Genomic DNA, 22,973 nt, shown 5'->3' on the forward strand with positions numbered 1-22,973 from the left:
GTTAAGGGGTTATAAATCAGCAGTACGTCTTAAATTCCATGCAGATTTTTTTTCTGCTGCACGTGCATGGGGTTTTGACAAACCCCATGCACATGAGTTAGGGCTTATTCAGACTAACGTGTTAATGGTCCGTGTGAAGGACGTTTTTTTTTTTAATGGCCGTCACACGGCTTCATGTAGTTCTATGGGGTTATTTACATGGTCATTGCTTTAACGGACCGTGTGAAGGGCCTGTAAAAAAAATAGGACATGTCCTATTTTTGTGCATTTTCACGGATCCCTCAATAGACTCAAGTCTATGAGGGATCTGTGAAAACGGGTCCCGCACAGGTGCAAATCGGCCGTGAAAAACGGCCCTTATTCACGGCTGATTTCACACACGTTCGTCTGAATATAGCTTTATATTGTAATTTGTACTGAATTTTCAGTGCGCAATCTGCACCACAAATAGGAGACAAGTAAGTGGCCTTATTCAGACGTCCATGTTTGGTCTGTGATATACGGACCGTGTATCGGTCTTATTTCCCGGTCCGACCACAGTTCAGGGAGCCGGGTTTCTAGCATCACAATTATCTATAATCATAGTCCCTCCCTTCCCGTGGGAATACTGTCCCCGGTCCCGTACTGAAAGCATGATTACAGTATGGGGCAGTATTCCCGCGGAGAGGCAGGGACTCCTAGCAGCATTGATAACTGTGGTGCTAGGAGTCCGGCACCATGAATTGTGGTCGGCCTGGGAAATACGGCCGATACACGCACCGTATATCACGGTCCAAACACAGCTGTCTGAATAAGGCCTTAGTCTAGTTACACAGTGCGGTCAAATACCATTTTTTTGCCACAATTTTTGCAAAATCGCGGCAAAAACGTGATTTGACCGCACTGTGAGAATATAGCCTAACAGCACTATTTTTTCATGTTTTTTATCCTTTTTTATGCAATTTTTTAATTACGGCACAAATCATGCAGATTTGCTGCGATTTTTATATAATCGCCGCAAAACTGCACCTTTTTTGCCACCGCGATTGCGAAAATCGCGGCAAAAAAACGCTAGGAAAGGAAAAAAAACCATTTTAACATACTTTATATAGTCTACAAGTGGGGTCAGAAAGAATGGAAAGCAGGATTCAGAGGGGGGAAACACTCACCAGCCTGCAGGTCCAGTCGGCGGTGTAGAGAACAACTGGGGGGGTGGGATCTCCACACGGAGCTTATGCACATGCTGCATATTCCTCGTCCAGTTCGTGAAGCAACAGGTGAGGGGGGGCCGCGTGCGTTGCGAGGGGGGGGCAAGCGTTGTGAGGGGGGGCCGCGAGCGTTGCGAGGGGGAGCCGACAGTCCTGGGGAGGCGATGACAGCCCGGCGGGCCCCTTTTCTTCAGCCATGTGGCCGGGCCCCTGACGGGAGTACTACTAGTACTGCCCTGATGGCGGCCATGCTGACACGCATAATACACTCCAATACAGAAGTATTGCAGTGTATTATAAAAGCGATCAAATGATCGCATAGTAAAGTACCATAGTGGGACTAATAAAAAAGTTTAATAAAGTTAAATAAATAAAAACCCCAAAGAGAAATTACAAAATGTTTTATTATAAAAAATAAAATAAAAAGTTACATATACTTGGTATCGCCGCGTCCATAACGACCCCAACTATAAAGCTATAATGTTATTTAACCCGCTTAGCGAACGTTGTAAAGAATAAAATAAAAAACAGTGCCAGAATTGCTGTTTTCTGTTCATCCCGTCTTAAAAAAATGTGGTAAAAAGCGATTAAAAAGTCGTATGTACTCTAAAATGGTACCGATAAAAACTACAAGTCGTCCCGCAAATGAAAAGCCCTGCATTGGCGGAAAAATAAGAAAGTTATGGCTCTTCAAATATGGAGACACAAAAACAAATAATTTTGAAAAAACAGTGTTTTTACTGTGTAAAAGTAGTATCGTCGCAATCGTAACGACCTGCTGAATAAAGTTATGTTATTTATACTACAACGTAAACGGTGTAAATTAAGGACCTAAAAAATAGTGACGAAATTGATGTTTTTTTTTCTATTACCCTCAAAAAAAGTTAATATTAGTTAATCAATAAAATATATGTACCCAAAATTAGTCTATTAAAAAAATACAACTTGTCCCGCAAAAAACAAGTCCTTATACAGCTAATTTGACACAAAAATAAAAAAGTTATAGCTCTTGGAATGCGACGATGGAAAAACGTAAAAAATAGCTTGGTCATTAAGGTTTAAAAAAGGCTAGGTCATTAAGGGGTTAAACACCATATCACAGTCATGCCGCACAAAAGCTACTCACACGTGGGCCCCATTCCGCATAAGAGCCACTCACACCTAGACCACATTCCATACCCGCACCGCTAACACATGGAACCCATGTCGAACACCCATGCCAGGTCCAAAGCTGCTTTTATTAGCTCAAAATACAGAAAAGTTCAGCAATGCCATTCTTTTTTTCTCTTATGTACCGATGTCTGTGAAATCTTCTGGTGCAGCTCCACCCCACAGACCACCAGTGGTGGGCTTGTGGGCGGACTCTTTCTTTCTGGTGAGAGGAAGCACTGCTTCCTCTGCAGCTTGGTTCTTTCTTGATTATACACAAGTACAGTAAAAAATAGTGTAGTACCATGTTAGCCAGAAACAATATGCAATGTTAAATACTTTTGTGTCGAAAAAGTATTGTAGGTATGATGCCTTTATTAGCTAACGAGAAAAATTATATATGCAAGCTTTCAGAGCACACAGGCTCCTTCTTCAGACAAGTTTACAAATGCTGTAAACTTTTCATTTGTAAAATTGCTCGAAGAAGGAGCCTGTGTGCTCTGAAAGCTTGCATATATATTATTTTTCTCGTTGGCCAATAAAGGTATCAAACCTACAATACTTTGTGTTTTTTTTTACACAAAAGTATTTAACATTGATTATACAGAGGAAGCCGACCTCATCCCTTTACTAACCCTTGCTGTCTCTTTGTGAGTGTCAGATCAGTGGCTACGTACAGATAAGATTAACACCTAGACCAAATAAGCACCAGACCGTAGCTATAATTAATTAGGACTGTGTGAGTGTCAGCCAGGCAGCCCACAGTGCATCAGCCCATCTGGCATTTGCCAGATGGCCAGTTTGGATCTGCCTGATATAGATTAACTATGTAATTTCCTTAAAATTTGGTTGTTTTATTCATGCAACTTCTGTGTGACGTTACTGCCATTAGGTGTCTACCATCCTGCTGTCCACCCCGTGTTGTCAAGCAATGTCTGTCCCTGGTTACAGAACAAAATTGACAGGCTGCAGATGGTGGGGGTGTGTCACTTCACTGCCTGTCCATACAAGTCTTTGGAGAGGGGAGGAGGGAGCAGAGAGAGAGAGTGACTTAGCAACAGACACACTGCATAGGACTCTGTGGAGAGGGGAGGGGGAGCAGGGGGAGGTAGCAGGAGCGGAGTGAGAAAGACACAGGCTGCTGGTAAGTTTTCTATGTCACTCCAGAGCTGGATTCTCAGCTACACTGTTCTGTACTGCTGTATCATGCCATCCATAATGCTGCAGCACATGTGATAGATAGTGATAGGAGATCAGGATTCTCCTCTTCTTTGTGGGCAGTGTATAGAAAACATGACAGCCGTCAGGCTCCACCCACTAGCTCAGAGACAAATTAGAATTAGAGATAGAGCCTGCAGAGGGGAAAGCTACTAAAAAAAGAATCCTGAATACAAGTCATATAATGGCCAGAAATAGTGTTATTCCTCACATACACACGTGACAGATTATTCTGAAAAGTCCCCTGAAAAGTTAGGTACGCTTTAAGTACATAAGTTGAATCAATGCAGCATGTCTGCAGGTCAGTTAGAATTAGAACTGCAGTACATATTTCTTAGAGATACAATATATGACTCTTAAAGGGGTTGTCCAGGAAAACATTTTTTTTCTAAAAAGTGTCCCCCAGCCTTGGTTTGCCTTCCCTAATACCCCCTATTAAACTTCTAACCAGTTTCTGTTTGATCTCCATCGTCACCTCTGCTCTTTCTGTTAGTTTACATCCCTTGCTATCTGTTTCCTGTCTTGTAACCCACCATACCCATGATCCCCTGCTGCATCTGAGGAGACAGTTGCATCCACCCCCCCCCCCTCCCTCCAAAGCATCTCAGCTATTTGCATACTGCCACGCCCCTCTATGTTCACAGGGTCCTTCCCTGCTCTAATTACAAATTACAGGCAGCCAGCTCCCTCCCTGCACACTGTCTAATAATCATTATCCTTTGTGCCTCCATCTATCCCTGATCTAAGTACAGACACTTATCTCCCTCCCCCGCCCCTTTCACAGCCTGATAAATGTAAGTCTGCCCACTCCACCTATGTCAGACATCTTGGTACACACAATCCAGTCAGCACATTTTCCTCACCTACTGCTGGATCTGTTCCAAGAGATCCCGTATTAGGCCCTGTTCACACTGAGTTTTTTTGCTGGCAGAAAATTCTGTCTTGAATTTTGAGGCAGATTTTGAACTGCCTGCACGCCGTTTGCCACGTTTTTTGCCCGCGGCCATTGAGGGAAAAAGAAGCGACATGCCCTATCTTCGGGAGTTTACTCCTCTGACCTCCCCACTGACATCAATGGGAGGCAGAGAAAGCGTTTTTCGCCTCGTTTTTGCCCGTGGCGCTCAATGGCCGTGGGCGAAAAAAGCCACGAAAAATGTGGCAAACGGCGTGCAAAAATCTAGCGGAATTTTGAGGCAGAATTTTCTGCCTGCAAAAAAACTCTGTGTGAACAGGGCTTTACAGTGAAGCAAATACCAAACACTACTCCAAACAATGGTAAAACGTTTCTTTTTTTACATAATTTACTATAAATGTATGTAAGGCCCCATGCACACGAACGTGCTTTTGTGGCCGCAATTCCCCAGAAAATCCACGGGAGAATTGCGGCCCCATTCATTTCTATGGGCCCATGCACACGACCGTGGTTTCCAAGGTCCGTGCATGGTCCAGGCTCATAGAAAATAATGGACGCGGCCATGTGCACGGCCCGCGATGTGTGCGTGTGTGTATATATGTGTATGTGTATATATGTGTGTGTGTGTGTATATGTGTATATGTGTGTGTGCGTGTATATATGTATATATATGTGTATGTATATATATATATACATTTAGACACACATACATATATATATATATATATATATATATATATACACACACATACACACACTTAGGAGGGGGTGTGTTAGAGGAGAGACCAGGCGGCCAGGCAGTGCGGGAACTACAAGTGTGAAGAAGGATGAGAAGGCGTGGATGATGAGATTGTCGGAGGAGGGGGCGTTTTAGAGGAGAGACAAGGCGGCCAGGCAGCGCAGAAAATCCTAGAGTGAAGGAAGAGGAGGTGTGGGCGACAAGATAGGAGGAGGGGGTCGTGTTCTATGATTGATGCCGCTCCGTGTCTTTGCTAAGACAGCGCTTCCGACTGTGTAGAGACACGGCGCGTCATCAACTACCTTTAGGCTCTATTCACACGACAGGGTCCGAGTGTCGGCCGATAAAAACGGCGGTTTTGGTCCATTTTCTCGGCCGTTTTGCATCCGTTCCAGGCCATGCTTCCGTTTTTAACGGCCGATTTTAACCCGTTTTGCATCAGTAATTTTCCGTGTCCGTTTTGAAAACGGATGAATTTCATTTGTACATTTTCTGCCACACACTGCCATCTGTAGATAATGCCACACACTACCTTCTATAGATACTGCCACAGCCCCCCTGTAGGTAGTGCCACACAGCCCCCCTGTAGGTAGTGCCACACAGCCCCCCTGTAGGTAGTGCCACACAGCTCCCTGTAGGTAAGGCCACATAGCCCCCCTGTAGGTAATGCCACACAGCCAGCCACACTTTAGGTAATGCCACACAGCCCCCCTGTAGGTAATGCCACATAGACCCCCGGTAGGTAGTTCTACACAGCCCCCTTGTACATATTCACCCCCCATCTAGATGGCACCCCCCCCCCTACTTTCCTGTAGGGGACGGCTCTAGGAGAAATCCCTTACTTCACTGTCCATATATGGACAGTGAAGTGAGGGACTTCTCCTGGAGCAGAATCCCCGGCCACATCGCCGGGGATTCCGCTTCAGAAGTCCCTGACGTCACAGTGTCCATATATGGACAGTGAAGGCAGAGACTTCTCCTGGAGCGGAATCCCCGGCCACATCGCCGGGGATTCCGCTTCAGAAGTCCCTAAAGTCACTGTGTCCATATATGGACACAATGAAGTCAGGGACTTCTCCTGGAGCGGAATCGCCAATCCCCGGCCACAGCGTTATGAGAAGCTGTGGCCGGGGATTGGGCATTCCGCTCCTTCAGGGAGCAAAAAAACACCCTCCTCACATGCACTTCGCACTGTGAGGAGGAGAAGGAGAGAGCGTGCGACGGAAGACACGGCCGTCACACTACACACCGACACCAAATAGTTAAAATGTGCGCATGCGCAATGGAAAATACACGGCTGCTGAAGACGCAGCCATATCATTTAACAGAGCATGTGTGGTGGAGTGTGTGTCAACCATGCATGCTCTAAGCAGATGGGGAAACACCTGGTACATTTACGTCATTTGTGACGTAACCGTACATTGTGAAAGCCGGAAACAGGAAGTTAGCTAGCGGAGCGAATGGACGGGTCTTCACAGGAAGTGCAAATTTTGGATTACCAAGCGGTCACGTGACGGAAGATGGGATACGCCGCTACATTCATTTGATCAAACGTAAGTACATTGCAAAGTTATATGTTTTCCATTGTTTAGTTTAACTAAATGTAATTTTTTTCTTCCGGAAAATCCTTTTAATAATAAAGATGATGTGATCAGGCCAGGAGGGCATTTTCAAAATACCTTTTCTTCAGGGCTTATTAGGTATTTGCAGATAATCTTACATTTGGTATGTAAACCAGCTGATCTAATTGTTTGGTTATGTGGATAGCCGAGTTCTTTCCATCACAACCTAGTACAGTCGAGGAAACATCCATTTCATTTGAATACATCTGCTTTCACTGTAAACCATTACATAACATTTTCCCCTAAAATTAGGAAACCCCTTGTAAATATAACCCCTTAAGTTCCCCCTTTCTGTTAAAGTATACCCATACTTTCAAGTTTTTTTTTTGTTTTTTTTTTAAACAAATTAGCAGTACATGAATATAGGAAACTGTGTGATATATCCTATTAGGGTATGTTCACACGACAGCGTCCGTAACGGCTGAAATTACGGGGATGTTTTCAGGAGGAAACATACCCGTAATTTCAGCCGTAACGGCATATGCAGGCGCTTGAACGCCGCGTCCATTACGGACGTAATTGGCGCTGCTATTCATTGGAGTCAATGAATAACGGCTCCAATTATGCCCAAAGAAGTGACAGGTCACTTCTTTGACGCGGGCGTCTATTTACGCGCCGTCATTTGACAGCGGCGCGTAAATATACGCCTCGTGTGAACAGACAAACGTCAGCCCATTGCTTTCAATGGGCAGATTTTTGTCAACGCTATCGAGGCGCATTTTTGGGACGTAATTCGGCGCAAAAACACCCGAATTACGTCCGTAATTAGTGCGTGTAAACATACCCTTAAGGGAAAGTAGCATTTCCTCGCCTTTCAGTAGCCTGTAGTTCCTCCTTCACTGGTTGCAGACTATGTAAATGCTCAGAAACCTCATTAGTCATCTAAAATCCGTCTAGAGTTACATAGGTTGAAAAAAGACATAGGTCCATGAAGTTCAACCTTTCTCAATAAATTACCCGTCAATCATTGCTTGATTAATTATAACCCACAATGCCATTCATCAATAAATAAGTATCTAGCCTTTTTTTAAATGCTGACATAGTATCAGCCATCACTACCTCTTGGGGTAGGGCATTCCAGAGCTTGACTACTCTAACTGTAAAGAACCCTTTCCTATATTGATGTCTAAATAGTCTTTCTTCCACACGCAATGGATGTGCCCTGGTCCTATGTAGAGTCCTTGGAAGGAACAGATCATGTGGTAGTTCTCTGTATTGACCACACACATATTTATACATGTTAATAAGATCACCTCTAAGATGTCTTTTTTCCAAGCTGAACAAGCCCAATTTTTCTAGCTTTTCATTGTAAGCGACACCTCCCATCCCATTTAATAATCTCGTTGCCGACCTTTGAACTCTCTCCAGTTCTCCTATGTCCTTTCTACAATGTGGACCCCAAAACTGAATTCCATATTCAAGATGTGGCCTTACAAGGGATTTATAGAGGGGTAATATTACATTTGAATCACAGCTTTTTATCTCTTTCTTTATACACCCTAAAATCCTATTTGCTTTTGTAGCTGCTGCTTGACATTGAGTGCTGCTGCTTAGCTTATTTGTTAGCAGAATACCGTGGTCCTTCTTTTGTTCCATTATACCCAGTTTTAGTTCATTTCATGTATATGAATTATTGCATCCTAGGTGCATTACTTTACATTTATCTACATTAAATTTCATCTGCCATGTTTTTACCCATTCTGCCAGCTTATCTAGGTCTTTCTGTAATATTTTATAGTCAAGTTGAGTTTTAAGTATCCTACAAAGTTTTGTATAGTCAGCAAAAACTGATGCCTTACTATCAATTCCATCCATAAGGTCATTAATAAAGAGATTAAAAAGAATTGGACCTAACACCAATCCTTGTGGTACCCCACTGCTGACTTCAGCCCATTTTGAGTAGGTTCCATTTATAACGACTCTTTGTTTTCTGTCCCTTAACCAATTCTTTCCCCCATGTGCATACATGGTTCCCCAGTCCCTGTGTCTGTAGCTTCAGAACAGGACTGTTGTGTGAAACAGTATCAAATGCTTTGGCAAAATCCAAATAAATCACATCAGCCACATGATGAACATCCAGATTTGCACTTACCTCCTTATAGCAACCTAGCATGTGAGTTAGGCGCGACTTGTTTTTCATGAACCCATGCTGGTTATCAGTAATTAGACTTTTCTCCACTATATACTTTTGCAGTTCATCTCTTAGAATACCCTCAAATACTTTACATACCACAGATGTCAAACTTACTGGACGGTAGTTACTCGATTCCACCTTTTTACCCTTCTTAAATATTGGTACAACATCAGCCGTCCTCCAATCCTGTGGCACTGATCCTGTTACAAGAGAGTCTAAGAAGATGAGATACAATGGTCTGTCCAATACTGAGCTCAATTCCCTTAATACCTGTGGATGAATGCCGTCTGGCCCAGGGGATTTATCAATATTTAATTTGTTTAGACGCAGCTGTACTTCCTCCTGTGTTAAACAGGTAATATTGGTTGGGGAACCTTTATTGCTGTCAGCCTGAATATCTGGCAATGGCAGCTCATCAGTAAAACAGTAAATACTAGACAGGAAGGATGACAGTGCAACTGCAGTATCTCTTAGGCTGGATTCACACGAGCGTTGCGTTTTTGCGCGCGCAAACAACGCAGCGTTTTGCGCGCGCAAAAACCATTTGACAGCTGCATGTGTCATCTTTGTCTGATGCGTGGCTGCGTGATTTTCGCGCAGCCGGCATCATAGAGATGAGGCTTGTCGACGCCCGTCACTGTCCAAGGTGCTGAAAGAGCTAAATCTTTCAGCACCCTCGACAGTGAATGCCGAACACAACAGCGAAAAACCTGTAAAAAAAAAGATAAAGTTCCTACTTACCGAGAACTTCCCGGCCGTTGCCTTGGTGACGCGTCCTTGGTGACGCGCCTCTCTTGACATCGGGCCCCACCTCCCTGGATGACGCGGCAGTCCAAGTGACCGCTGCAGCCTGTGATTGGCTGCAGCCTGTGCTTGGCCTGTGATTGGCTGGAGCTGTCACTTGAACTGAAGTGTCATCCCGGGAGGTCGGACTGCAGGAAGGAGACAGGAGTAATCGGTAAGTTAGAACTTCGGGTTTTTTTACAGGTTCATGTATTTTGGGATCGCAAGTCACTGTCCATGGTGCTGAAACAGTTTAACTCTTTCAGCACCATGCACAGTGAATGTCTCCCGACGTCGCGGACCGGAAATTTTTTTGCCGGGTTCGGCCAAAACGAGTTTGGCCGAACCCGGTGAAGTTAGCTTCGTTTGTCGGGGTTCGCTAATCGCAAAGACACTCCGTTTGGATGTTCGGAAACAGAAAAGCACGTGGTGCTTTTCTGTTTACATTCATCCTTTTGACAGCTGTTGCGCAAAGTGCTTCCGTGCGACATGCGTGGTTTTCACGCACCCATTGACTTCAATGGGTGCGTGATGCGTTGAAAACGCTGAATCAACGGACATGTCGTGAGTTTTTGGCAACGGAGCAACACTGCGCAAAAAACGCTGCCATGTCTGCACGGCCCCATTGACTAATATAGCTACGGGCAACGCACGTGAAAATCACGCGCGTTGCACGCGCGTATTTTACGTTCGTCTGAATAAAGCCTTAGGCGTCATGCACACAACCGTAGTTTTGCGGCCGTGTACTATCCGCAGTCCGCACATGCTAACCTATAGGCCAATGCACACGACCGTGGTTTCCACGGACTGTGCATTGCCCGGAGCCTGGACAGCAAAAAAATAGGACATGTCATTATACGGTCCGCAATTGCAAATGAATGCACATCTTGTGTGTACATGGTCCGTGATTGTGGACAACCTGCGGATGACACTCCGCGGCCCGTCCGTGCTGTAATCACGGACCATGCACACAGCACACAGCTACGGCCGTGTGCAGGAGGTCTAACTCTGTGTATGTTTGAGACTCGGGGGAGCAGCAGGGAGAGACATCTAATTAGCTCAAAGCACACAGCACAGCTCTGACACCAGGAGTCTAGAGAAAGAAAATGTACAGATGTGTCCTCCCTAGCTTTCTCTCTAAGGCTCTGTTCACATATATGCAGGAGTTCTCCGTCGCAGTTCCGGTAAAATATACCGGAAGAAATAGTGCAGCTTGGAAACCCTTGCAAAAAACCCGGCAGAACCCATTAAAGTCAATGGGTTCAGTGGGGCGCCGTTAGTGTCCGTGATACAATTGCTCTAGCTCTAGGAAAAACTTAGTTGTGAACAATGCCTAAATCCGACATAACCTAAGATGTATGGTGCGAGATTTAAAACAAACATGTACAAAAAAGTATACCTCTGACGGATGCCTCCGAGACTACTATAGACTCCTATGGTGTGTTTCAGGTTTTCCCCATTGAATTCAATGGGGAGGTAAAGTCCGCGACAAATAGCAAATGTTGCGTTTTTTTGTAGCAGAAAAGCTACGAATCCGCCGCAAAAACCGCAACTCAGAAAAAGATATCTTATACTTACCCAGAATTCTGTGCTTCTTCGACCAGGCCGGCCTTCTGGGATGACGTTTCTCTAGGATGAGTCATTGGCTGCAGCGGTCCCATGAGATAAAACGTCATCCCAGGAGGCCGGTTTGCAGGACGTCAGAGGGTAAGTATGCGTTTTTGTGTTTTTTTAACTTACAGTTTTCAGCAGCAGACATTCTGGCTGAAAAACTGCACCACAATTTGGTGTGGTTTCTCAGACGGACTTCCCTGAAGCAGCCAGGGCGGATACGCTGTGTACCTCTATGCAACGTATCTGCCCTGTGTGAACGTAGCCTAAGAATTGACTGTAAGTTTTTTTTTGTAACAAAATTTTTTTTTTTAGTTTACTTTACTTTCTGTATTAAACCCTTTCTTAAGTTGTTAGACATTCTACACTCCTCAACATTGAAATTTGAACACCAAAAAGGGCCAGCCATAAGGTTATGCAAATCAAGGAAGTAGCAGGTGTCACTAAGATCTGCAAATAATCTAATTTTCAAGCACCTAGCTCCAATCTGTGACATGTGGGAGGGGCATAAAAGCCAAATTGGAAAATCGCTTTATACCTCCATAACCCCTCTGTTTGGACACTTCACTACGTCTTCAGGACTCATTTATTCACATGGTCTGATGCAATATACTTTTTATCTGTGTCCATATCTTTGTCATCATTACGTGAGGGTTATTTGAGGTAGGTTCTTTTCTGGGGGAGTTAGTATTGGGCTGCTTATCAGGGCAGTATCACCCCGTTGAACCAGCCATCTGCTTTTTTAAATGTTTTTATCGTGTTTGTGGGGTATTTTTTGTTAATAAATGTATACGCTTTATTATATATTCTTTGTTTCTATAGACTTTTTGCCATATACATACCCGTGCGTGTTCTTTGTCTTCATCCATTGTAGTTTTTAAGGGTATGTGGCAACATTTATACAGTGCCCGCTGGTGCATTTTTTTTCAGATAACATTATGAGACGGGAATGCCCCTTTAAATAATTTTATATACATTTTCTAGACTTTTCTGTCTAATACTTCAGAACATTTAGTAATCTTGCGCCTGCTATGTCCCATTAATGGAATTTATTTAGTTGTTAGTATAAGTCTGCATGACTGTGTTGTTTGTGGAGTATGTTTGCAAATAGTGTATTTTATCTAACATTGACAGTAACGGGTGAATGTCGCATGCCTGCCTATAAGAATTTAGACAACGTGTATGCAGTGTGCCTGCTAATGGGGTTTAAATATGGCTGTGCTGCTTGACTACAGATAAGGTCCTTGTTTCTTGGGACAGTCACACAATTTAGATTCTGACTGCGATATATAAAATAGTAGAATAGAATTTTCTTATACAGCATAGAACAATGAGATGAATGTTGAAAATTATTTCCTGATGGGGCAATGTGCTTACCTTCCCTTTGATGTTTGGTCTTCTTTGTAGAAGTAGAATGTAACTGGGAACATGTGGAATGACATCAACACCTTTGTCTGTCTACTCTTTTATTTTAAAATATTACTGCAGTTGTATGGTGAATAGACACAAAGAAAGAATTCTCTAATCATATCGAAATTATATCTTTTTTTTTATAGGGGCAGTGTTCAATGCACAAGAAGCTGGCTGTGATTTTGAGAATGATCTCTGCAAGTTTCATCAAGACGATAAAGATGGTTTTGGGTGGAGTCGTGTGAAAGTGAAGCCCAATGTCTATAGGATGGGAGACCATACCACCGGACTGGGTACATTATGAAAAGCCCATCGAGTAATGTGTTCTATTCATTGCGCTTTATTGTCATAACTTGCTTTTCTGCTTATTTTTTTTACTTTTTCTCACTCTCAAAAAAGTGTATACACATATCAACAAAATAGTGTAAAAATGTTTTAATAGCTGTAATACGAAAGTCTTCAACCTAGAGTGTCTGTTAGATGCCCTAGAACAGTACTGTAGTGGGTCCACAATACTTCTAATGTGTTAAATATGTCTCTTTCAGTTGACAGGGATCACATTGCCAACTCCGGGCAATATTGATGGCAATAGTATGTGATCGGTGACACCGACAATCAGCGGGATGAGGAGGCCATCGAGCAGCGTGTCGCTTTAATTTTTTACACATGCACAGCAGCTCATCTGTATGGGTGACTGTGTCTGGTACTCCAGCTCAGTCCAATTCCTAAGGCATAAATATTTAAGTCCTAGAAAACTCATTTTAGGTCACTATCGCACGGCAGTATTGCACTGTACTTTGCATTAGTATTTGTAAGCCAAAACCAAGAGTGGATCCAAAACGCAGAAGTGCAAATCTTTTTATTATACTATTGTGTGAAAGTAGCCTTATAGCGTACCTAACTTTTCAGGTGACCTTTCAGAATAAGCTGTCATATGTGTGTACATGAGGATTAACATTATTTCTGCCCATTATAGGTCTTGTATTCTGCATTTTTTTTTTTTGCAGTTTTCCCCTCTGCAGGCTTTATCTCTATTTCTCTTTTTTTCTGAGCTAGTGGATGGAACCTTACTGCTCTCATGTCTTCTATACATTGCACACATAGAAAAGAGGATAATCCTATCGCTATATACTGTATCTAGAAACAGTATCAAAAGTGGAGGACATCATAAAACAGTAATGATCTGTGTAGCTGAGAATATAACACTGGGGTGAGATATAACTCTTACCAGCAGCCTGTGTCTACTCCTGCTTCCCTCTTCATGGAATTCTACGGGCAATGTGTTTGTCTCTTTCTCTCCCTGCTCCCTGAAGATGAAGAAGGGAGGAGGAGCCCCATAGTGTGGAGGCAAGCCAAAACCAAGAGTGTCCCTGAGTAGAAGCATAAATCTTTTCATAATACTTTTGGTTTTGGCAGATGGAAAATACCGACCAAATCTGCACTGTGTGGAATTGTCAAATAGGAGTTGACGGTACATTTACACATAATTTTGACGTAATCTACAACATGGTAGTTAACGCTTTACCGACATTTGACCTAACTATACATCATAGTCGAACACCTACTAAGACAAACGGGCCAATAATTGCATATAGCAAAATAACTTTGAACTGTGTGACTAGAACAATCAACACCTATACAATAAATCACACACAAACTAATATCCACAAAATATATCTTTATTAGAAAACCATATAGTTAAAACAACACATAGCAGTCACATTATCCATAAAAAAGTGGATCCCCACATTAGACGGGTCACAGCCTCAATATAATAAAGTGCAAATAGTGCAAAAAAGAGGACTGGTAACTATATCGCAGGATGAATATGGATGAGAGATCATCCAAAAATAAGGCATGAACAGAAATCCAGTCCAATAGTAAGGAAGTATACAGACGAGAGCTATGAGGGGATCCAACCCCAACACGTGTTTCACACGCAGCTTCTTCCATGTAGCTTCTTCTTTCACACAGATTCTTTTGTAAGGCAGAAAAAATCTGCCTCAGATTCTTTCAGGAATGTTTAGGCAGATTTTGAATTGACAGCGTTATTTGACTTTTTTTTTTTGCGTTTTTTTAAGCCGTTGAAGCTAATGCAAAAGACGCAGGCAAAAAAGCACTCCAATTGAGCTCCGCAGGTATTTTCTGCCTCCTAATAATTTTAATTGGAGGTTAGAGGTGGAACCACTTGAAGACCATTAGCCCCCCAGCCACAGTAAACTAGCAATCAGTGCGTCACTCACAGTAAAATGACCAACGGCCCGCCACTCACAGTAAAATGACCATCAGCCCGCCACTCACAAATGCCCCCTGTAGAAAGTGCCACACAGCCCCTTGTAGGTAGTGCCACACAGCCCCTTGTAGGTAGTGCCACACAGCCCCCTTGTAGGTAATGCCACTCGACCCCCTTGTTGGTAGTGCCACACAGCCCCCTTGTAGGTAGTGCCACACAATCCCCTTGTAGGTAGTGCCACACAGCCCTCTGTAGGTAGTGCCACACAGCCACGTTGTAGGTAGTGCCACACCCCCCCCCCCCTGTAGCTAGTGCCACACAGCCCCCTTTTAGGTGGCTGCTACACAGCCCCTTTGTAGGTAGTGCCAAAAAAACCCTTGTAGGTAGTGCCAGAAACCGCCTTGTAGATTGCACCCCCCCCCCCATCCTGTAGATAGTGCCACTGTAGCTCCCTGAAGGACAGTGACATCAGGGGCAACTCCTGAAGCGGAATCCCCATCCACAGCGTTGCTGACGCTGTGACCGGGGATTCTACTCCAGGAGAAGCCCCTGACATTTTTGTCCTTTATGGACAGTGACTTCAGGGGGTTCTCCTGGAGCCGAATCACCGGTCTCCGCATCGGCAACGCTTTGGACGGGGAATCCGCTTCAGGAGTTGCCCCTGATGTCACTGTCCATAAATGGACAGAGACTTCAGGGGCTTCTCCTGGAGTGGAATCCCCGGTCACAGCGTCGGCAACGCTGTGGACGGCGATTCCGCTTCAGGTGTTGCCTCTGATATCACTGTCCATTTATGTATCAATATATATATGTAATACATATAGATATGGTATATGTATTTACGCCATTTTCAATGCCATATCTAATCTGACAGTTTGCATAAATGTCAAAACCTACAAAGTGGACCAAAAAGGCGGCTAAACATCCTATATATATTACCAATATATCTTTATTAAATATGTATATATATTACACTTGTATCAAAAAAGCAAAGTTAAAAATCTGTGAGAGAAACAAGTAGGGACAAGATGGAAGATGTCCAAACACATAAAAAGAAGTACAGCACTCCATCTACTCCAGGACTATTAACCCCTTCCCAATGTATGATGCATACTCACGTCATAGCCGGGTAGGGGAAGTATGGAGCGGGCTCACGGGCTGAGGCCGCTCCATGCAACGCAGGTGTTGGCTGTATGTTACAGCCAACACTTCACTGTAACAAGCGGAATCGTGCTTGAGCACGATCCTGCTTATTATAGTTAAATAGCGACTGCTTATTAAATTTAAATAGCGACCACGGCATCTAAAGCGTTAGAAAGAGCGGGTGACTCCCTCTGACAGCCCATCATTCCCCCGTGATGCAATTGCGGGGTGCCGATGTTTGGCATGGCAGCCTGGGGGCCTAATAAAGACCCCGAGGTCTGCCATCTTTTAAAAAGGGCTTAATAGAAGCCTGTCTGAAACACGAATACTAATCTGTTGCAGTATATAGTTCTAGCGATCCAACCATCACTGGTTCAAGTTCCCCAGAAGGACTAGTTAAATAAAGGATTTTTTGATGTACAAAAAAATATTAAAAGCCCCCTGTTCCCATTTCCCTTCTAAAACATTGTCAACATAATAATAAACATAATTGGTATTCCCGTGTCCGTAAAAGTTTGAACTATAACAATATAACATTATTTAACACGCACTGCGAACACCGTAAAAAAATGTATGTACCGCAAAATGGCCATTTAAAACTACAGCTTGTCGTGGAAAGAATAAGCCCTCATACTTTTATGTAATACATTTTATTTTTTACATTTAGTTTTTTCTTTGTGATAAAGAAATACAATCAGTATAGCTTTTGCTAATAATCAATTGCCATTATTATATGCTTATGCTACATATATACCTTGGCTATATACACTTTGCCGCTAAAATTTATTTTATATAATCTAGCTCGCTAAGGTTTGTTCCAAAACAGTATTCTCTGAATATCAGACTGTTGGCGTACTCATTCAAGGCCATTCTGAGATAAGACTGCTAAGTTTACTGGAGACAGACATGATATTCAGACAACATACAGCTGGTACATAGAATGACATGTTATTGGTATGCATTTCTTGTGTGGTCAATAACTTGTAGGTTAGAAACACACACAGCGTTTTTAGGGCGGATACGCTGCATCAAGCTTTGCAGCCTATCCGCCCTGAACAGCGCAGGGAAAGCTGTCCGAAATCCCGCACCATACTGTGGTTCGTTATTTCGGGCATAAATTCCGCTGCGTAAATCATCGCACATACTTACCCCTTCCCTCCTCTGACGTCCACTCCGGCCTCTCTGGATTACGTTGCAGGCCATGTGACCGCTGTAGCCTGTGATTGGCTACAGCGGTCACATGGCCTGCAACGTCATCCAGGGAGGCCGGACTGGAGAAGAAGAAGAAGGCAACTCTCGCTAAGTATAACTTTTATTTATTTTTTTCTTACTTTTTTTGCGATGGAATCGATGTGATTCCGCCATGAAAGTCACAACACACACCACTTTGTTGCGGGTTTAAGCACCACATTGAATTTAATAGGAAACCCGCAACAGAAGAGCTGCGAATACGCAACATTATTTGACATGCTGCGGTTGAAGATACCGCACCGCAGGTCAATTTATGTGCGTTTTTTTTGGCTGCATTCTTCCGCAGTTTGGGGACGAGATTTGTTGAAATCTCACCCACACTACTGCTACTGTAATACACTGCAGATTTTTCTCAATGATTCCGTTGCGGAAAATCTGCAGTGTTTACGCTGTGTGTGTTCGTACCCTTAAGGCGGTTCCTTGATGGCACTTAGCCAATAAAGAAATTTCAAAGGTTAATTTAGAATTGAACCTTTAGGTCTTCTGTCTGAACTCTTGAGAGGACCGCCATGTCCATCTTATTTCTTACTTTTCAATCCCTCTCTCATTGTTGTAACTTTTCTTTCTTGAGGGTATGTTCACACACTTAGCAAAAAATTCTGAAAATACAGCGCTGTTTTCAAGGGAAAACAGCTCCTGATTTTCAGACTTTTTTTAGCAACTCGCGTTAATTGCGGCGTTAATTACAGCCGTTTTTGGAGCTGTTTTTCTATAGAGTCAATGAAAAACGGCTCCAAAAATGGCTCAAGAAGTGACATGGACAGGGGTCCGAAATCAATTGGCAGATGTTTGTAGGTGTTCCACTTCCGATTTTTCGGCCGTTTACCGCCCGAAAAACGGCCGAAAATAAGCCGTGTTAACATACCCTAATAAAGCTTTCATTTAATGTCACCGTGAGACAAGAGAGTTTAATATTTCGTTATCACTTGTATAAGTACTAAAATAGAAAAAAAACTATATAAATTTGATAATCACCGGAATTGTATTGAGCCGCAGAATAAAGTTATCATGTAGTTTTAATTGCACAGTGAACTACGTAAAACCAAAGCGCAAAAAACAATAGAGAAATCACTGTTTTTTTTTTTCATTTTCCACCCCACAAAGAATTTTTCTCCCGTTTCCTAGTACATTATATTTTACAATAAATTGTGCCATGAAAAACTACAAATTGTCCTGCAAAAATTAAGCCCCATAGGGCAATATCGACGGAAAAATAAAAAAGTTATGGCTTTTGGAAGGTCGGGAGGAAAAAATTTTAATCTGAAAAATGGCTGTGGCGGGAAGGGGTTAATGATGCATGTAGTACATGTATACAGATGCTGTTGATGCAAGCATAACTGAGCACAAGAGCAGAAATATATATCTACAAATGAATATACAATGACTAGATACAGAAAACATGCAATACAGCAAAGGTATCGATATAAGGCCCTGTTCACATATGCGTTGGAGGCTCCGTTAGGGGCCTCCATCGCAGATCCAGCAGGAATTACCAGAAACAATAGTTCAGCATGCTGTGCTATTGTTTCTGGTAAAATCATGGACACCCCAACGGAAAGCCAACGGAACTGTAAAGGATCTGCCAGGTACTACGTCTGTGTATACTCCCGGGATTAATCAGTCGACACCTGAGGCCAGACCTCTTAGACTGACACCGGCTCCCACCAACTAGGGTGGCAGGCTCAGGAGTGGGAGAGCCTATCGCGGCCTGGTCAGTCGGAGTTAGCTCCGCCCCCTGTCCATTTATACCTCCCGTGTTCTCTTCCTCAGTGCTTGTTATTCTTCTTGGATTCCTGGCCCCACTGCTGCCTTGCTTCTGCCGTGCTTCTGCCTTGCTTCAGTTCCGCTTATCCTGCTTCGCTTTGCCCCTGGCTTGCTTCCTGCTCCGTGCTCTCGTTGGTATACTCCACTACATCCTGATCCTGACTGAATCATTCACCGCTCCGTTTCCTCGTGGTGTTCCGTGGGCTACCGCCCCTTCCCTTGCGTGTTCCCTGTTTGTACTCCCTTGCACTTAGACAGTGTAGGGACCGCCGCCAAGTTGTATCCCGTCGCCTAGGGCGGGTCTTTGCAAGTAGGCAGGGACAGGGCGGTGGGTAGATTAGGGCTCACTTGTTCCCTTCACCTCCTTCCTGCCATTACATAATAACAAGCCTAATAACAAGCCCATACCTAGTCTACCATTTCTCCTACGCTGACGCTATCATGGACCCCCTTGAGACCCTGACCCAGCAGATGCAGGGCCTCTCCCTACAGGTCCAGGCCCTGGCTCAGAGGGTCAACCAGGGTGACGCTGCCTTAGTAGTACCCCTCACCTCACCTCTAGAACCCGACCTCAAGTTACCTGACCGGTTCTCAGGGGACCGTAAGACTTTTCTCTCCTTCCGGGAAAGTTGCAGACTTTATTTCCGCCTAAAACCTCACTCCTCAGGTTCCGAGAACCAGCGGGTGGGTATCATTATATCCCGACTCCAGGAAGGGCCCCAAGAGTGGGCCTTCTCCTTGGCTCCTGACGCCCCTGAACTTTCCTCCGTTGATCGTTTTTTCTCTGCCCTTGGACTCATTTACGACGAGACTGACAGGACTGCCTTAGCCGAGAGTCAGCTGGTGACCTTACGTCAGGGTAGGAGACCTGTTGAGGAATACTGTTCTGATTTTATAAAGTGGTGCGTAGCTTCTCGGTGGAACGACCCGGCCCTAAGGTGCCAGTTTAGGTTAGGATTATCTGACGCCCTGAAGGATCTGCTGGTTAGCTACCCCTCTTCTGACTCCCTAGACCAGGTTATGGCCCTAGCAGTACGACTTGACCGACGTCTCAGGGAACGTCAGCTTGAACGTTTCAATGTTTTCCCCTCTGACTTCCCTGCGATTCCCCCCGAGGTCCCGTCTCCTCGCTCTTCCACGGAGGACTCGGAGGTACCTATGCAACTCGGGGCCTCCATGTCCCCTCGACAACGTAGAGAGTTTCGCAGGAAGAATGGTCTCTGCTTCTATTGTGGGGACGACAAGCATCTACTGAACACCTGTCCCAGGCGCAAGAATAAACAGCCGGAAAACTTCCGCGCCTAAGTGATCATCGGGGAGGTCACTTGGGCGCACAGGTATTTCCCGTTAATATGAAACGCAATAAAATTTTGCTTCCCTTTCAGGTCTCGTTTGCTGGCCGGTCTGCCACTGGCAGTGCCTTCGTGGATTCTGGCTCATCTGCTAATATCATGTCTGTGGAATTTGCTATGTCTCTAAAAATGCCTTTTATTGATTTGCCTTATCCTATCCTGGTAGTGGGTATCGACTCCACTCCTCTTGCTAATGGTTATTTTACTCAGCATACTCCTGTTTTTGAACTCCTTGTTGGCTCCATGCATTTGGAGCAGTGCTCTGTACTGGTGATACAGGGATTATCGTCCGATCTGGTATTAGGTCTTCCCTGGTTGCAGCTGCATAATCCCACGTTTGATTGGAATACTGGGGATCTCACCAAATGGGGTAGTGAATGCCTGATGTCATGTCTTTCGGCTAACTCTATTTCTCCCCGGGAGGAGGTAAACACGCTTCCTGAGTTTGTTCAGGACTTCGCTGATGTGTTTTCTAAGCAGGCCTCCGAGGTGTTACCCCCTCATAGAGATTAAGATTGCGCCATCGATTTGGTGCCTGGTGCCAAGCTTCCTAAGGGTAGGATATTTAATCTTTCATGTCCTGAACGTGAAGCTATGAGGGAGTATATCCAAGAATGCCTGGCCAAGGGTTTCATTCGCCCCTCGACTTCTCCTGTAGGTGCTGGCTTCTTCTTCGTGGGGAAGAAGGATGGTGGTCTTAGGCCGTGCATTGATTATCGGAACCTGAATAAGGTCACCGTAAGGAACCAGTATCCCCTTCCTTTGATTCCGGATCTTTTTAATCAGGTTCAGAGGGCCCAATGGTTTTCTAAGTTAGATCTACGGGGGGCATATAACCTTATCCGCATCAAAGAGGGGGATGAGTGTAAAACTGCGTTCAACACACCCGAAGGTCATTTCGAATACCTGGTCATGCCCTTTGGGTTGTGTAATGCCTCTGCCGTCTTCCAGAATTTTATTAATGAAATTCTGAGAGATCACCTGGGTAATTTTCTTGTAGTGTACCTTGATGACATACTGGTGTTTTCCAAGGACTGGTCCTCCCACGTGGAGCATGTCAGGAAGGTCCTCCAGGTCCTCCGGGAAAATAATCTGTTTGCGAAGACCGAAAAATGTGTGTTTGGGGTACAGGAGATACCATTTTTAGGTCAAATCCTCACAACTCATGAATTCCGCATGGACCCTGCCAAGGTTCAGGCTGTGGCGGAATGGGTCCAACCTGCCTCCCTGAAGGCGCTACAGTGTTTTTTGGGGTTCGCTAACTATTACAGGAGATTTATTGCCAACTTCTCGGTCGTCGCTAAGCCTCTTACGGACCTTACTCGCAAGGGTGCTGATGTCCTCCATTGGCCCCCTGAGGCCGTCCAGGCTTTTGAGACCCTCAAGAAGTGCTTTATCTCGGCCCCCGTGCTGGTTCAGCCCAACCAAAGGGAGCCATTTATTGTGGAGGTTGACGCATCCGAGGTGGGAGTGGGGGCCGTCTTGTCCCAGGGTACCAGCTCCCTCACCCATCTCCGCCCTTGTGCTTACTTCTCTAGGAAGTTTTTGCCCACGGAGAGTAACTATGATATTGGCAACCGCAAACTTTTAGCCATTAAATGGGCTTTTGAAGAGTGGCGTAACTTCCTGGAGGGGGCCAGACACCAGGTAACGGTCCTTACTGACCACAAGAATCTGGTTTTCCTAGAATCTGCCCGGAGGCTTAATCCTAGACAAGCTCGTTGGGCACTATTCTTTACCAGATTTAATTTCTTGTTTACCTATAGGGCTGGGTCCAAAAATATTAAGGCTGATGCACTGTCACGTAGTTTCATGGCCAATCCTCCTTCCGAGAAGGATCCTGCTTGTATTTTACCCCCTGGTATAATCGTTTCTGCCACTGATTCTGATTTAGCTTCTGACATCGCGGCTGATCAAGGTTCAGCTCCCGGGAACCTCCCTGGGGACAAACTGTTTGTCCCCCTGCAATACCGGCTAAGGGTACTCAGGGAAAACCATGACTCCGCACTATCTGGTCATCCTGGCATCTTGGGTACCAAACACCTCATTACCAGAAACTATTGGTGGCCTGGGTTGCCTAAAGACGTTAGGGCTTACGTCGCCGCTTGTGAGGTTTGTGCTAGGTCCAAGACCCCTAGGTCCCGACCTGCGGGCTTACTACGTTCCTTGCCCATTCCCCAGAGACCTTGGACCCATATCTCCATGGATTTTATCACCGATTTTGCCTCCATCTCAGGGCAAGTCGGTGGTGTGGGTGGTAGTAGACCGCTTCAGCAAGATGTGCCACTTTGTGCCCCTTAAGAAACTACCTAACGCCAAGACATTAGCTTCTTTGTTTGATAAACACATTCTGCGTCTCCATGGGGCCCCAGTCAATATCGTTTCTGACAGAGGGGTACAATTTGTTTCCTTATTTTGGAGAGCTTTTTGTAAAAAGTTGGAGATTGATCTGTCCTTCTCCTCC

At 44.5% G+C, this 22,973-nt stretch overlaps 1 protein-coding gene across 1 annotated transcript in view; it reads left to right on the forward strand.

Moving 5' to 3' along the window:
* Positions 1–22,973, forward strand: part of MAMDC2 (MAM domain containing 2) — an 86,499-nt gene that overhangs the window by 29,718 nt on the left and 33,808 nt on the right. Inside the window, exon 7 of the mRNA XM_075860441.1 lies at positions 12,913–13,059. Within this exon, the coding sequence (XP_075716556.1) occupies positions 12,913–13,059 (147 nt within the window). The remainder of the gene's footprint in view (positions 1–12,912; positions 13,060–22,973) is intronic.

This window comes from Rhinoderma darwinii, chromosome 1 (assembly GCF_050947455.1).
Source record: "Rhinoderma darwinii isolate aRhiDar2 chromosome 1, aRhiDar2.hap1, whole genome shotgun sequence".
Lineage (NCBI taxonomy): Eukaryota > Metazoa > Chordata > Amphibia > Anura > Rhinodermatidae > Rhinoderma > Rhinoderma darwinii.